Genomic DNA, 14,566 nt, shown 5'->3' with positions numbered 1-14,566 from the left:
CTTACACTCTACTTTTTTTGTCCCATCACCTTCTTCTCAAGCCGCAGTCTATAAAGATAATTGACATCAATCATTTGATAAAAGTGACCACGAGCATATAAGCCACAGCTTCGGGGCAGACGCCCATCTGACCTACTCCTATGAAGTAGATGGAATATCTCTATTACACAAAAAAAATGTTTAGTGGACTTACTTAGACTGACACGGCTTGTAACTATCAAAAGCAGGATTTGAACCCAGGTTCAACTCTGAAGCCTCAACGCTTCCCACCTGGGACCAGGATACCTGCTTGGCCCCTGAATGACCTTGACCTGCCCTCGGATCATCCACAGGTCCTCTCCTCCCGGGTGCCTGCTCCCGCCCCTGCGCCTTCGTCAGCCCGGAAGGCACACTGGCTGGTAATCAATGTTACACAACAGAAACATTTGTTGGCGCCAGTTGCAAACTGTTGCAGTCTGTACAGATTAAGCCACTGCCGCCAACTCCATGAAAGTAAATGAGCCTTCCCAATGGCTGCGGAAATAAATTTAAATGACAGCGCTGAAGGGCTGGAAACTGTGGCTGCGTGAGTGTGTCCTGCAGAAAATCGACAAGGACAGCTCTCGGGCCCAGCACTTTTGTCCCCAGATGTAATTTCTCTCTATCTCAAGATTGTTCATCATCAGGAATGTTCTGACCGCCCCAACTTCCTGCTTGAGAGTCATGATTCCAATGATGACAGTAATAATGGTGGCAGCAATTGGCCTGTACTAGGCACTCACTGTGGGAGAGGCGGCACCCATACATATGTATATGGGTGTATGCTTAACCTATTGAACGATGACCACCTTAGGAAGTACGTGATTAAAGACCCATTTTACAGCTGAGGAAACTGAGGCTCGGAGAGGTAAAGTCATTTGCCAGCTTGCAGTTGGCAGAAATGGGTCTCGAGTAGGCTCATGAAGCTGATTTCAGACGTGATTCTGCCAAACAGAACTGCTGGGGCCAGCCATTCCTTAAAATTACTGGATGGTTTTATTTTCAAGAAAAAAAATAAATCATAAGGAGTTAGCAGGGTATTTGAGGCCACCACGGCCTGGCCCCGACCTCCCTACCTCACCAGCTTTCTTTGGAATCGCCTTCCACCTCTGCTCCCTGTCCCCCCGCATTCCCCTTTTGCACCGACCTCAGCCAGGACGCCACAATCTTCCCACATCTCTCTGTTCTGAACCTGCCTTTGTGATTCTGAACCCTCGAATCCTTCTGTGTCTCCCACAAGGTCACTTTTATATTATTTAGCCAAAAAGCATACTCCTTCCAACCCAGGACAATGTAGCCATGAGTCAAGGCACCGAGCTTCGAGAAGAGGGTGTGGGCTGGTTTTAGCCCCACTCACCCTCTTAGTGGGATGTACTCGTGCTGCGGACAACCTGCCCAACTGTACACGGTGGTCCTGGCCTGCAGACTGGGCTGGGGACTGTCCTCTCTGCCCTGTTAGCACACAAAGCTTCTCTTTCTAAACATTTATCACATCGAATATGATTATCTCTACTTTCTTACTCCCTCTTCCGGTACATATACAACTAAATTGTGAGACTCTTGGGCCCTGGGTTTCTGTAGACCTAATGCTTAGTTCAGGCTTGGCATGATCAACGGTAAGTCTCCGTGGTCAGCAAAAGGAAGGAAGGGAGTGTAGGAAGGAGGGAAGGAGAGAGAGAGAAGGAAAAAGGCAAAAAGGGAGAGAAGGAAGGAAGAAAGGGAAGAAGAGATGGGGTGGGTAGGAAGAAGGACAGAGGGAAGGAATGGAGAGAGGGAAGGAAGAGGGAAAGAGGAAGGAGGAGAAGGAGGGAGGGAGGGAAGGAAGGAAGGAGAGAAAAAAAAAATGAAGGGAAGAAAGGAGGAAGGCCCCTTCCACACACCCAGAACCCTCATCAGCCCTGTCCACACTATTTCCGGAGGAAGCCAGCACAAAGCTCGCCGTCCTCCCCAGGAAGGAGCTGCCTTCACTCAAGCAGGTGAAGAAAGAAGGCAGGCAGGGAGAGAGAGAGAAGGCAGCCCCTTTATCTGTGGAGTGGGCTATGCCAGTGTCCTGACAAGTCTTAAGTGCTACTTTAGAAGGGCCACCCTCAAAGACTGACAGGAGGTGGAGGACCCAAGCCCCCTAGCTTCAAGCTAACTGGTATCTTTTCTCCTCTTCCCAAGATGCACCACCGGAGGGAGACGCCAACCCTTCAGGTACTTACCTTCTGCCCTCAGGAGCACTGGGGAGCACCAGTCTGAGCAAAGACAGCCCGGAAGAGAGAGTGACGACAGCCCCTCTGAGTCCCGTGCAGTCGGGGGAAGAGCTTCACGAGCTGGAGCAGGAAGGGACAGCCCCTTCCGCACACCCAGAACCCTCCGCCTTGTCCACGCTGCTTCCGGAGGAGGCCAGCCCCAAGCTCGCCTTCCTCCCCAGGAAGAAGCTACCTTCACTCAAGCAGGTGAACTCAGCCAGGAAACAGCTGAGGCCAAAGGCCACCTCCGCAGCAGCCCTCCCAAGGGCGGAGTCCCAGCCTGCATCCCCAGGCCTGGGTCTCCTCGCCTCTGCCACCGCCTCTGCCACCGAGAAGCCCAGCGCACCGGGAGACCTCGACCCCGTGGCCTCTGCAGGTGAAGAGACCCTTCGACTGCCGTCAGAGGAGCCCCTGTGGCTGAATCGGAAGGAAGGTGCGGTCCCCACCACTCCCGCACCCCTGCAGATTTCTCCCTTCACCTCAGAACCCTACGTGGCCCACACGCTCCCCCAGAGGCCGGACCCCGAGGAGCCTGCCATGTCTGAAGAGACCCACGAGGCCTCTCCTGAGGACGCCAGTCCCATGAACTTTATGGACAAAGGCGAGAACGATCTGACCGGGTCAGCCTCCGAGGAGAGCCAGGAGACCACGACGTCCACCATCATTACCACCACGGTCATCACAACAGAGCAGGCCCCAGGTAAGCAGCCCTCAACTCCTCCAGCCCTCCTGCAGCAGCAATGAGGCCCCCAGGGTGCACAGGGCATGGGGGAACAGGGCCAGGGAGGCCTAGGCCCCACCATCTGTTACCAGCTGTTAATCATTGGCTATGAGCTTAAAACCCTGTGGCTCAGAATTAATATTCTCATTTTAAGGATGAGACAGCTGAGACCCTGGGACATCAAGAACCTGGCCAAGGCCTCACAGCTAAAGAGCAGGATTCAAAACCTTTCCATTTGGAAACAATCCTTTAACCTACCTAGAAGGCCAGAGCCTTTTCAAAGCACGTTTGCCATTACTGTACTTCTCTAGACTTGGTAAAATGCACGTCCGTGTTCTAGTCTTTCTTCTTCTATCTTCTTTTCCATCTTCAAACAGAGAAGAGAGACATCAACTGTCAATCATACATGGGTTTTGGACAAGTGCGATGTGGTCACTCATTGAAGTGTGTGAGCTCTGGGTTCAAATCCTGATTGCTGTGTGATCTTAGCCCAGCCACTGTCTCTCTGATCTTTGGTTTACTTATCTCTAAAATGGGGACAAAATATCAGCCCCTATGAGGGAGGATGCTTGGCGTCACCCCTGTCTACTGGTCAGGGTGGTGCCTAGCAGCATGTAGTAGGTGATCATTCCATGTCAAGTATTGCTTTAATTATCATGTCGATTCCGAACCTGACGGAGAAGTAACAGCAGTGGGAGGGGTGGGAGAGGAGAACACTGGTTCCCCCAGAGGCCCTGTTCCCGCAGCCCACCTGAGACATTACCTCCGAGCTGTTCTCCATGTCCTAATCAAAGCGCTTCCCCCCAGCTCTCTGCAGTGTGAGCCTCTCTGATCCCGAAGGGTACATCGACTCCAGTGACTACCCACCGCTGCCCATCAACAGCTTCCTGGAGTGCACATACAACGTGACAGTCTACACCGGCTACGGGGTGGAGCTCCAGGTAACCGCAGGAAGGCACCCTGCTGTGGCTGCCTCTTCCAGCAAGAAGTCTCTGAAGGACCGACTGAGTCAGGCTCACTGCTATCATCCTGACTGGTTTGGTTCTCTCTTTGCCCCAACCAGGGCAATTTGAGCTGGGCTTTGACAAATGAATAGGAGTTCCCAACTCAGTCCACAGCCGAAATAGCTTGGCACGCATGGAGGGAAGGGAGTGTGTTGATAAATTGTGAGGCGTTACACTTGGAAGGAAAGTTCTTTGATACCCTGCTTATCACACACACTCATTCGGGGTTCATTTGACTCATAAACTTTTGCCTAAATTTAAAAAGCAGGGTAGTCTACGGCCATGCTGCCCTGAACAAGCCCGATCCCATCTGATCTCGGAAGCTAAGCGGGGTTGGGCCTGGTTAGTACTTTGATGGGAGACCACCTAGGAAGGCCAGGTGCTGTAGAAAAGTGGTGGTCCTTCTGATTCTGGCACTTAGTAAAGTCTTTCCTCTGCACCACGAAGAGACCCACTCTGTAACCAATACTATCCGGACCCCTTTTTCAGACACAGTAGAACCCCTTCATTTAGCATCTATTATGTACCAGTCCAGCTGTAGACACCGAAGGATATGGTGGCATTGGGCCTGCCCTAATGATGTTCACAGAGAAGACAGTAGGGTGCCATCTGAAAAGGTCTCTAGTAGCTGTTTCTAGGGGGTTGTAGAATCACAGTGGAGGGACGAGCAAGCTCCTCGGCAGTCAGGCTTCCCTGACTGAATACATAGGGGAGGGTAATGTTAGTGGGGCTTCGGCAAATGAATAGGAGTTCGTCAAGGAGAAAGGAGAGCAAGGTGTATGGCCTGAAAGAGGAAGGGCCTGCCCTGCTTAGGTGAGGGGCAGAAGGTCTGGGATTCCGGGTCCCACAGGAGAGGCATAAATACCCAAATTGGACACTGGGAACTGACTAAAGTCCCCGCCACATGCCCACTCTGTTTGTTCAATGTCCTTGTGTACAACTAAAATTTCTTCCTTCTTTCTCCTCCAAGCCCGGAGAGTACCAAGAACACGGTTCTTTGAGGAAGTTCTGGACTTAGGGCCACCATTTGGGAGGACAAGAGAGTAGGACGGAGAATGCCCCAGAAATGAGCCCCCCAACTCCTTCATTTACGAGTTTATACAGAAAGGGGGACAATGTATTCAGTTGTTCTATAAGTATTTTTTTGAGCACCTACTGTGTGCCGGGCACTATTTCAGGCACCGGGAATGCTGAGCGACAGGGAAAAGTCCCTACCTCTGTGGAGCTTACGTTCTGGCGGAACGCCTCTTTTCGTCTCCCTGGGGACTGGGCTTCAAGCGCCTGCTGATCAAACCCGCCCCCACTCACCGGCTCCAGGAGAACTTATCTCAGCTGCCAGCATCCAGAAGCCCTTCTCACAGGACCCAGCTTTGGGGGCTCACAGATCTTTGACTCTCTGCCCCTCAACTTGCTTTCACTCTTTCCCTTCAGCCTTTGGGGAGAGGAAAGAGATCTAGATGTTTCTGGGGCTGGGGCTTGGAGCCTGTCTGACTCATTGACTAGGGGCTGGTCAAGGGGTGCTGTGTGGGCAGTGTTGGGGGGCTGGTTGGGAGCTGCACTGGCAGCCTTGCAGCCTGGGAGGGCCCTGGCTCAAACACAACTCAGACCTTCTCTCTGTCTGCTGCTGACTGTCCCCAGGTGAAGAGTGTGAACCTGTCCGAGGGGGAGCTGCTCTCCATCCGCGGGGTGGACGGCCCCACCCTGACCGTCCTGGCCAACCAGACGCTCCTGGTAGAGGGGCAGGTAATCCGAAGCCCCACCAACACCATCTCTGTCTACTTCCGGACTTTCCAGGACGACGGCCTTGGGACCTTCCAGCTACACTACCAGGGTAGGACCAGGCCAAGGCTGATGGCACGTAGCCATTTGCCTCAGTTTTCCTCTGGAGCCAGGGATTCTCAAACTTTTTCTCCCAGGGGTCCCTCTGGCAGCGTAGTAAAATCTATGGACCCCTTCTCAGAATAATCTTTTTAAGAGTTGAAAATAAAATGCATACAGTTAAAAAGGAAACCAGTCATATGGAATTATAGTTGTCAAAATATTGTTTGGATCAATTACATCATAATCTGCATGCTTCTTTATTAACATTTTAAATAATGACTTCTCCTGGCAGTTGTGATAATTACCGTAATTTCAAACTACTGAAGATCATAAGAAATATGTCAAGATATCCATTATGACACGAAAATATTTGTGATTTCTCTTGATGACAAAGTCACAGGTTCTACTATGTTATAGTTGGTTGCCTGCATTCATGATAGAAGGAAATACTGCAGTTCAGTTAAACGTTCATGAACATACGCAGGCCACTTTTCCCCGTTCAAATTCATGGCCCCTGCATTTGATACATGAATCCCATGAAAGTCCATGGATTTCTGGTAAACAGCCTCTGTCTCTCTTTGCTGCTTCTACGACGCTTCTTTCTTTCCCCTTTCATTTGTTCCCTTTCTTTTGCTTTCTGTTCACTTCTCTCTTCTTTTCTTCCTCTCTTTACTTCCCTTTTTCTTGCTTCCTTTATTCTTTCCGTTCCTCCTCTCTGTCTCTTCATTCCCACCTCTCTCTTCCTTCTCTTTCTGTCTCCGCATCACCGCCCTGTTTTCCTGCCTCCCGGACAGTTCCTGTAACCTCAGGTCACTCCCCTAAACAAGGAGCTACCCCCAGGAAACTTGCCAAATATCTGAAAGGAAAGTGACATCATTAGCTACCCTCCTGGATATTGGAAACTGTCCACATTTATATCAAATTGACCAAACGTCTTGAAAAACAATTCATTTTAAACTTTTTGTTGGATGTTTCTGAAACAGGTGGATGACCAGACATGGGAATGGCTGTTCATTTCATCACAGCTTTTCATTACTGAGACTCACCTCTGTTGTCTTCACGAATTAAAAATGGGAGGGGGAAATAGCTTGTTGAGCCATGAACTTGATTTTATTCTTCTAAATAACCACTGGGGATACCGATATTTTATCCTGCAAGAGAGATCAGATGATAGTCCATAATGGAGCTGAGGTGAATCGAACATCCTCTTAGAAAACGGAGAAGCTTAACGGAATTGCGTACACACCTCTACCACCCCAGTGTGGTGAGTGCTGACTGAATGCCAGACGTGGGGCTAAGGAGGCCCTTCCTCGGCATTCCCCATTTAATCTTTACCACCACACATGAGGGAAGGATGATCTCCACTGGAAAGATGAGGAGAGTGAAGTAGTTCAGGACACTGTGTCACTTTTTCGAAGTCACACATTTTCTAAGTGATGGAGTAAGAACGTAAACTCACATTGGTCTCCCTCCAAAGCCCAACCCCTTACCTCCCAGGATGATTGTTTTCAAGTTTTCACATCCTCCAGCATTTTCTGAAGAGCTGGTTATTCTCTTTCTGGTCCACGAGTCTGCATTTCTAACAAACCCCCGAGATGCTTGTGCAGGTGGGTGGTGCTGCCCCTTCTTTGCCTGAGGAGAAGGCCATTCTAGGTCCCTGTGTATAGGGAGGTACCAGTGAGATTTGGCACCTCATTTTTCACCCCAACCCTACTGTTTCTGCTTAGGCAGGTGGGGAGCTTAGAGCCTAGAAGAAAGTGCTCATCTGGCAAGTTTTGCACCAGATGATCAACCAGAGCCATAAAAATAAGCTGAAGCTCTCCAGAGTCCCGAGGGGCTCATCTTTTCTCCTCAGCACAAATTTTCTCCTAGGATGTGGGTCACATTCTTTATCTCCTCACTCGGAGGGATGACCGTGTACTTTTGCATCTGTTCGCAGCCTTTATGCTGAGCTGCAGCTTTCCCCGCCGGCCCGACTATGGGGATGTCACAGTGATGGACCTGCACTCCGGCGGGGTGGCCCACTTCCACTGCCACCTGGGCTACGAGCTCCAGGGCGCCAAGACGCTGACGTGCATCAATGCCTCTAAGCCCCATTGGAGCAACGAGGAGCCCGTCTGCTCAGGTACACTCCAGCCTCTGCTGGACCAAGCGTGGATGGTCCACTAAGAGGAAGAGAGACCAGCTCCCTTAACACTGTCCTTAAGGGTAGGCTCTCGGCCCAAAAGAAGGGACTGCTCCCAACACAGATGATTGCTGCCACTTATTTTTTATTATGTGATAAAATACGTGTAATATAAAATTTACCACTAGTGACCTTTAGTACGTTCACAATATTGTGCAACCCTCACAACTGTGTAGTTCCAAAACAACTTCATTACCCCAAAAAGGGAGCCCTGTTCTCATTAGCAGTCACTCCCCATTCCTTCCTCCCCCTGAACCCTTGGCAACCACCGATACGCTTTCTGTCTCTATGGGTTTGCCTATTGTGGACATTTCATACCAGTGGAATCATATATCGTGATCTTTTGTGACTGGCTTCTTTCACTCAGCGTATTGTTTCCCAGATTCATCCATATTGTTGTGTGTATCACAACTTCATTCCTTTTATGGCTGAATAACATTCCGTTGTACAGAGAGACCACATTTTATCTTTTCATTCATTAGTGAACATTTGAATTGTTTCCACTTTTTGGCTATTATGAATAATGCTGCTATGAACGCTTGTCGTACAAGTTTTTGTGGGGACATATATTTTCGGTTCTCTTGGAGATAGACCCAGAAGTGAAATTTCTGGGTCGTTTGATAATTCTATGTTTAACTTTTTAAGGAACGTCAAACTATTTTCCACTGTGGCTGTACCATTTTACTTTCCCACCAGCCATGTTCAAGAGTACCAGTTTCTCCACATCTTTGCTAATGCTTATTATTTTCTATGTTTTCTTATTATTATGGCCATCCTAGTGGGTGTGAAGGTATCTCACTGTGGTTTTGGTTTGCATTTTCCTGATGGCTAATATTATTGAGCATTTTTCATGTGCTTGTTGGCCATTAGTATATTTTCTAGGAGAAATGTCTATTCAAGTCCTTTGCCCATGTTTTAAATTTGTCTGTTATTGTCAAGATGTAAGAGTTCTTTATATATTCTGGCTACTCACCCCTTATCAGATAATATGATTTGCGGATATAGTCTCCCACTCTGTGGGTTGTCTTTTCACTTCTTGATAGTGTCCTTTGATGCAAGAAAAAAAAAAGTTTTTAATTTTTGACAAAGTCTAATTTATCTATTTTTGTTGTTGTTACTTCTGCTTTTGGTATGACTGCTGCCATATTTTGAGCCCAGTCAGTCCGTACATACTGAGCACCATGCCAGGAATGCGATAAATCCTCACAGCAATCCTACTCGATGGAACCATTTTCCCCATTTTACAAATGAGAAAACCGAGGCTCATGGAGGTGAAGGCACTTGCCCAAAGTCGCTGGACAGAAATTGAACTGAGTCCATACGTTTCTATCCCTTACTAAAACTTCACTACTTAAAATGTGGTCTGCAGACCAGCAAGGTTGTTAGAAATGCACAATCCTGGGCCCCATGTGAGTACAACTGAATCAAAATCCACCTGCGTGATTCATGTGCCCATTGTAGACTGAGAAGCAGTGGACTATACCACACTATCCCTGCACCAGTGGTCAAAGCCCTGAACCATCTTCAGCTATCAAGGCAGAAAAACCCTGTTAGATTCTCCAAAGTTCTAATGGTGACCAGGAGAGTATAGGCTGCCCATATTAACTGGGTACCTACTGTGTGCCAGCCCATGAGCCATGTACAAGGAGAATATTGGGAACAATAAACATAATTCCTGTCCTTCGGGCGTTCATCATCAGTGGAATCCAAAAATCAAATGAGAGTTGATAATCAATTCTGAGATTAAATTGTTGTAGTGTTGTTCCCCCAAGCCCCTTCAGAATTTTTCTTTCTTTCTTTTATTTACAAAGAAAAAAAAAATCCCAAATCGCAAGGCAGTTGGTCTCCATGCCTCTCTTATGTTAATTTTTATCTATGTGTGAAATCAGGAAGGAATTAAGCCTCAATTTGTGCTAAGAAAGATGGATGGGGAGCCATGGCTGGCAAATTAAAACCAAAAAAGAGCCATCAGTCGGCTTGATAAGGCAGGCAAGGGGAGCGCAGAGGCAACAAATGAGGGGCAGCCTGAGGAGGACAGATGGCCAGCGCCCCCACCATGGACAATGTCCTCCATGTCCTCAGCTCCTGAGCCATAAGGCAGTAATGCTGGCGATGTTTCGGGCACCTATTCTGTGCCAGGAACTGCATCAAGCCCTCCACTTACATCATTTCGTCTCTCACTACAGTCCTCTAAGGAAGGTGGAATTGTTGTCACCATTTTACAGTGAACTTAAGGTTCAGAGAGCTTCGGTGACTTGTCCTAGATCCGCAGCAGACATATGGCTCAGGCTAGGTTTGAACCTCCAACTTAGGACTGGAAGGCAGCCGGAAGAGACAGCCGCTCCATCCTGTCCATGGTCCTGAAAAAAGTACGGGGCTTGTTGGCAATGTTTTGCAGTGATTCATCAGCAAAATCCAGAGCAAAGAGAACCATCTACCTCTCTCCTATTTCAAGTCCTTATTAGTCGTGCAATGTTTCAGTAAACATGATGAGAACCAAATATCTCCTAAGAAGAAGACGACCCCCTCATACTTGTGTAACTTCCCAGTTCACATATCACTTTTTAATTTTTATTAGATTTTTATGATAACAGTAGCATATAGTTCTGGTTAAAAAAAAAAGTCAAGTCATACAATAGTGTAGAAGACAGGAGGAAATAATTTTATATCCATGGTCTCAATCGATCCTTGCTTATTTCGCATTGAAGTAGGTCTGGCAGACCATTTTCTAACCTTTTTCCCCCACTTAAAATGTAGTGAGCATTTTCCTATATTCTCAAGTATTCTTTGAGAACATAGCTTTTTAAAAGTATAAGCGGAATGCATGTATTTTATTTCTTTCACCAAGCATCTGTGAGTGGACGTTTATGTTGCTTCTCATTTTCACTCTTAGAAACATCCTAGCAATGAACATCCTCGGTCACAAATTTTTGTGAAAATCTCTAAATCTTTTCTTAGAATGAATTCCCAGAAATTTAATTACTAGGTCAAAGTGTTTGAACACACTTTCGAGATTTTTCACCAAGTTGCCCTCCTGAAAGATTATAGCAATTTGCATTCTAATGTGCTACTTTTTATCTTGACCAAATAGGTGAATAAAAATAGAATATAGTTTAGATTTGTCTTCCTTTGCTCTTAGTGGCTGAATTTCTAGTGCTTACTAAGTACTAAAAGTATATTTTGTCTCTCGTAAACAGCCTATTTATGTCCTTGTTGATTATCTTTTTATTATTAAGAATCAGGGCACAACCAGCCCCAGGAACACACTTGGTAATGATTATAATCACGAAGTGAGATCTCCTATCAAACGCAATGAACCCCACAAAGGAGGATGGGGCTATTCCATGGTCCCTCTTATCCTGTTTCCTCCCATGAAATGGTAGGGGTAGGGATCAGGGAAAGATGAAACACTTACGTTCTTTCTCTCTCTCTCTCTCTCCCTTTCTCTCCCTCTCTCTCTCTCCTGCTCATCTTATTGCCCACTCACTTTCTGGCCACAGCCCCTTGCGGAGGAGCTGTGCACAATGCCACCATCGGCCGCGTCCTCTCCCCAAGTTACCCTGGAAACACCAATGAGAGTCAGTTCTGTGTGTGGACGATTGAAGCTCCAGAGGGCCAGAAGCTACATCTGCACTTTGAGAGGCTGTTGTTGCATGAAAAGGACAGGTAAACTTCTGAGGGTCCCCAGACAACCCCATTCCCTCCCAAAGTGGCTGGAGATTTGGAGTCTTAAAATGGCTGAATTTCTGGCTCATGGAAGTCAAGAAAGAAAGAGCCAGGGAGGATGGCAAAAAACTGTTAGATGCCATCAGCTTTGATCTCTTCCTTTTGCAGGTAAGGAAACTAGGGCATACAGAAAGGAAGGGAGTTGCCTGAGGCCACACAGCAGGACGAGAGAAGAGGCAAGAAGGGAATCCAGGTCTCCCACATTGCGCTTCCTCATCCTTTCTCATGCACATCCCTTTTTGCACTTGAACAAAGAAGGAGTATTTATTTAGCACCTGCCCCATGCCCAGTCATGTGATAGGCTTTGTGGAGAAGGGGAGAAAAGTAGAAAACATTGGCTGCTGGCATGATAGGAAGTCGGTGTGGGAAAAACTAGACTTATGAGCATGAAAGGACTAGGGAGAAGTGACAAGGCAATATCTACGTGAGAGCATACCTGCAGACTCTGAGATTCTACCTAGAATCCAAAACATTTTTTTTAAAAAAAACTTTATATTCTATGGCCTTATGCTAGAATATTCTTAACTGTTCTTGAAAACTAGGACCTTAGATACCTAGACCTGCTGTCTTAGGTTTTGTTCCCTTGGAAGCAGTGATGCGTCATGGATGTGAGGGAATTTAGTTTATTTGGGGGCTAGTCCTAGGAAGCACTGGTAGATGTGTGGCAAAGTAAGCCAGGAAGAAGAGGGAGTCAATACAGTATGTGTTAATAAACAGGTGACTGTGGGGGTGACTGGAGTTCTAGCCACTGGGGGCCTCTGGGAGAATCTGTTAAGCATACCTCAGAGTTATCCTTTTGGAGAAGCAAGGGAGCTGGGGTGTTTATCTACCATCCCACAGTCCATCATTGGATGAAGGATGCTCGTAGATACGCTAATCCCCAAACATGGCCTTCCACGCTTTGAGCTGGCTGAGCTGGCTCATGCTCATAGATTTGGGGTAAGAAGCCAGCAGAAAACACATGAGCAGAGAGCGCTGAGGGCATGTGGATAGCACATAACAGTTATTTACCACACTTCCAGAATGCCAGGACCTCAGAATTATGGAATCTATCAGACTTCAATCTTAGAATTACAGCATCCTGGCTTCTTAGAAGCTTCAAACCTATACAACTAACCTCTTTAGGTGTGAAAGGATTCTTATAGAAAACACCAGACCACTGAATAACTTACCCACCTCATGAGTCCACTTCCCTTCAAGTAGTCCCAAACAATCCCATATCAATAAGCCACTGCTTTAAAGTGGAGGGGCTCCGAAACATGGGTTTCTCAGTAGCATCAGAATGAACTTGGAAGCTCTTTTAAAAACCGTATTCCCAATCTTTCCTTCTGGAAACTGAGAAGCCAGACCTGGGAACCCTCGGTGAAGGCCACATTCTAAAGCTTAGACCTTGGGTCTGCCTCTTGTGAATGATGTTGGAGATAAACCAGATCTACATTTATACCAGACAATGAGAATGAGCAGAGAGAAAAAAAAAATAGTTAACCAAAATGAATATTTTCTGAAAGGCATTTAAATCATGATAAATGAGCCAGGTACACTGACACTGTAGTTTCATTAGTAGTTTCTGTGGGGCCCTGCAAAAGTCTATGAAAGGTGTGAGTTGACAGCCACCAAGGCAAACCAGTCCTCACGTGTGTCAGTAAGGAAAGAAGTTTGTAGTAGCTCATCAAGGTTAAAGGTCAGCACACACACATGCAGACACTCGCTGTGCTAAGAAGAAAAGAGAAAGTAATTTTATCCGCCCCATATACTTTATTGAAGAAAAATCGGCTAAAATACCACAATATATCCGTTGCAAGAGCTTAGAGCTCGAAAAGGCTCCACATAAGAAATAAGACCTTGACCTAGACCCTGGAAAGAGATGGGATAAGCGATCCCAGAAATACAGTAAGAGTACTATTCCAAGCTGGCAGAGTGAGAGGGAGGGAATAAAGGTGTGGAGGGAAGAATGAATGAGTATGTTAGGGTGTAGGGGGCTGGGCAATAGAAGTTCTCTGTAAGAGGAGGAAATAAAGCTGGGAAGGTAAATTAAGGTCATACATCGATGGGCTTTGAATGGCAGAATTTTGAGTAGAGGAGATAAACGAAGAAAGATCTTAAGAAGATTTTTCCCAAAATGAAGTCTTTCTAAACTACAGTCCCATAACATGCAACATAAAAGGTAGGTTCTGTGGTCAAACAGGTATAAGCTATTCTTGTCTTGGAAGGTATTAATGCACATTTGGTAGCAAAGACACTGACAAGTCCTACAGGAAAAGTGTTTCATTTTTATTTAGCCCAGCTTTTTCCAAACCCATGTGACCACAGACACCCATATGGGTTTGTGATAAAGCCTATTACTATTTCAGACATTCTAGAGATCATAGTTAAAAAACTGCTGTTTTTGGAAGATTAATAGGCTAAAGAGACTTTTGAAATCTTGGGGTTTTCCTCCAGAGTGGCCTTTTTTAGCCAAAGACTTCAGTTCTTTGACAGAGGAATCCTGGGGCATTGCCCCCAAGATACAACAGAATCAGCAAAAATCAGAAGACTGTGAAGAGGTCCCTTCTCACTCTTGGAATGACCCCTGGCCTCTACTCCAGCCCCGTCCTAATCCCAGCCACAGTGGACACATGGAAAAATGAACAAACTGTAGCTTCAACATTTATGTCTTTTAGTGACATTAGAAATTTATCTGGGCAACATAATATAAAGTCTTTTTATGGATCATAGTAAAAAAAAACTCAAAAGATTTTAAGCGTCTGTTTATGACTCCATAAAAAATATCTTATTGAATTTATATACTGTTTTTTTCTACTTTTGCATAATTTCTTTAAAAATACCAAGACTAGGAAAGAGTCAAATATCAAATAGT

General features: G+C 46.5%; 1 protein-coding gene and 1 non-coding gene across 4 annotated transcripts in view; both read left to right on the top strand.

The window, feature by feature from the left end:
• The window catches only part of SEZ6L (seizure related 6 homolog like), a 169,419-nt gene that overhangs the window by 101,085 nt on the left and 53,768 nt on the right, over positions 1 to 14,566 (top strand). For all 3 annotated transcript variants that reach the window (XM_016129667.2, XM_016129668.2, XM_016129666.2), the window contains exons 2-6: positions 2,182 to 2,952; positions 3,781 to 3,914; positions 5,616 to 5,808; positions 7,738 to 7,923; positions 11,484 to 11,649. In XM_016129667.2, coding sequence (XP_015985153.2) covers positions 2,182 to 2,952; positions 3,781 to 3,914; positions 5,616 to 5,808; positions 7,738 to 7,923; positions 11,484 to 11,649 — 1,450 coding nt within the window. The remainder of the gene's footprint in view (positions 1 to 2,181; positions 2,953 to 3,780; positions 3,915 to 5,615; positions 5,809 to 7,737; positions 7,924 to 11,483; positions 11,650 to 14,566) is intronic.
• LOC118603200 lies at positions 4,250 to 4,368 on the top strand. Its single transcript, XR_004951130.1, has one exon. It is a non-coding gene; the product is annotated as a 5S ribosomal RNA (ribosomal RNA).

Source organism: Rousettus aegyptiacus, unplaced genomic scaffold, assembly GCF_014176215.1.
Source record: "Rousettus aegyptiacus isolate mRouAeg1 unplaced genomic scaffold, mRouAeg1.p scaffold_m13_p_5, whole genome shotgun sequence".
Classification (NCBI taxonomy): domain Eukaryota; kingdom Metazoa; phylum Chordata; class Mammalia; order Chiroptera; family Pteropodidae; genus Rousettus; species Rousettus aegyptiacus.
The sequence above is the reverse complement of the archived record's forward strand: the minus strand, read 5'-3'. Positions and strand labels throughout refer to the sequence as shown.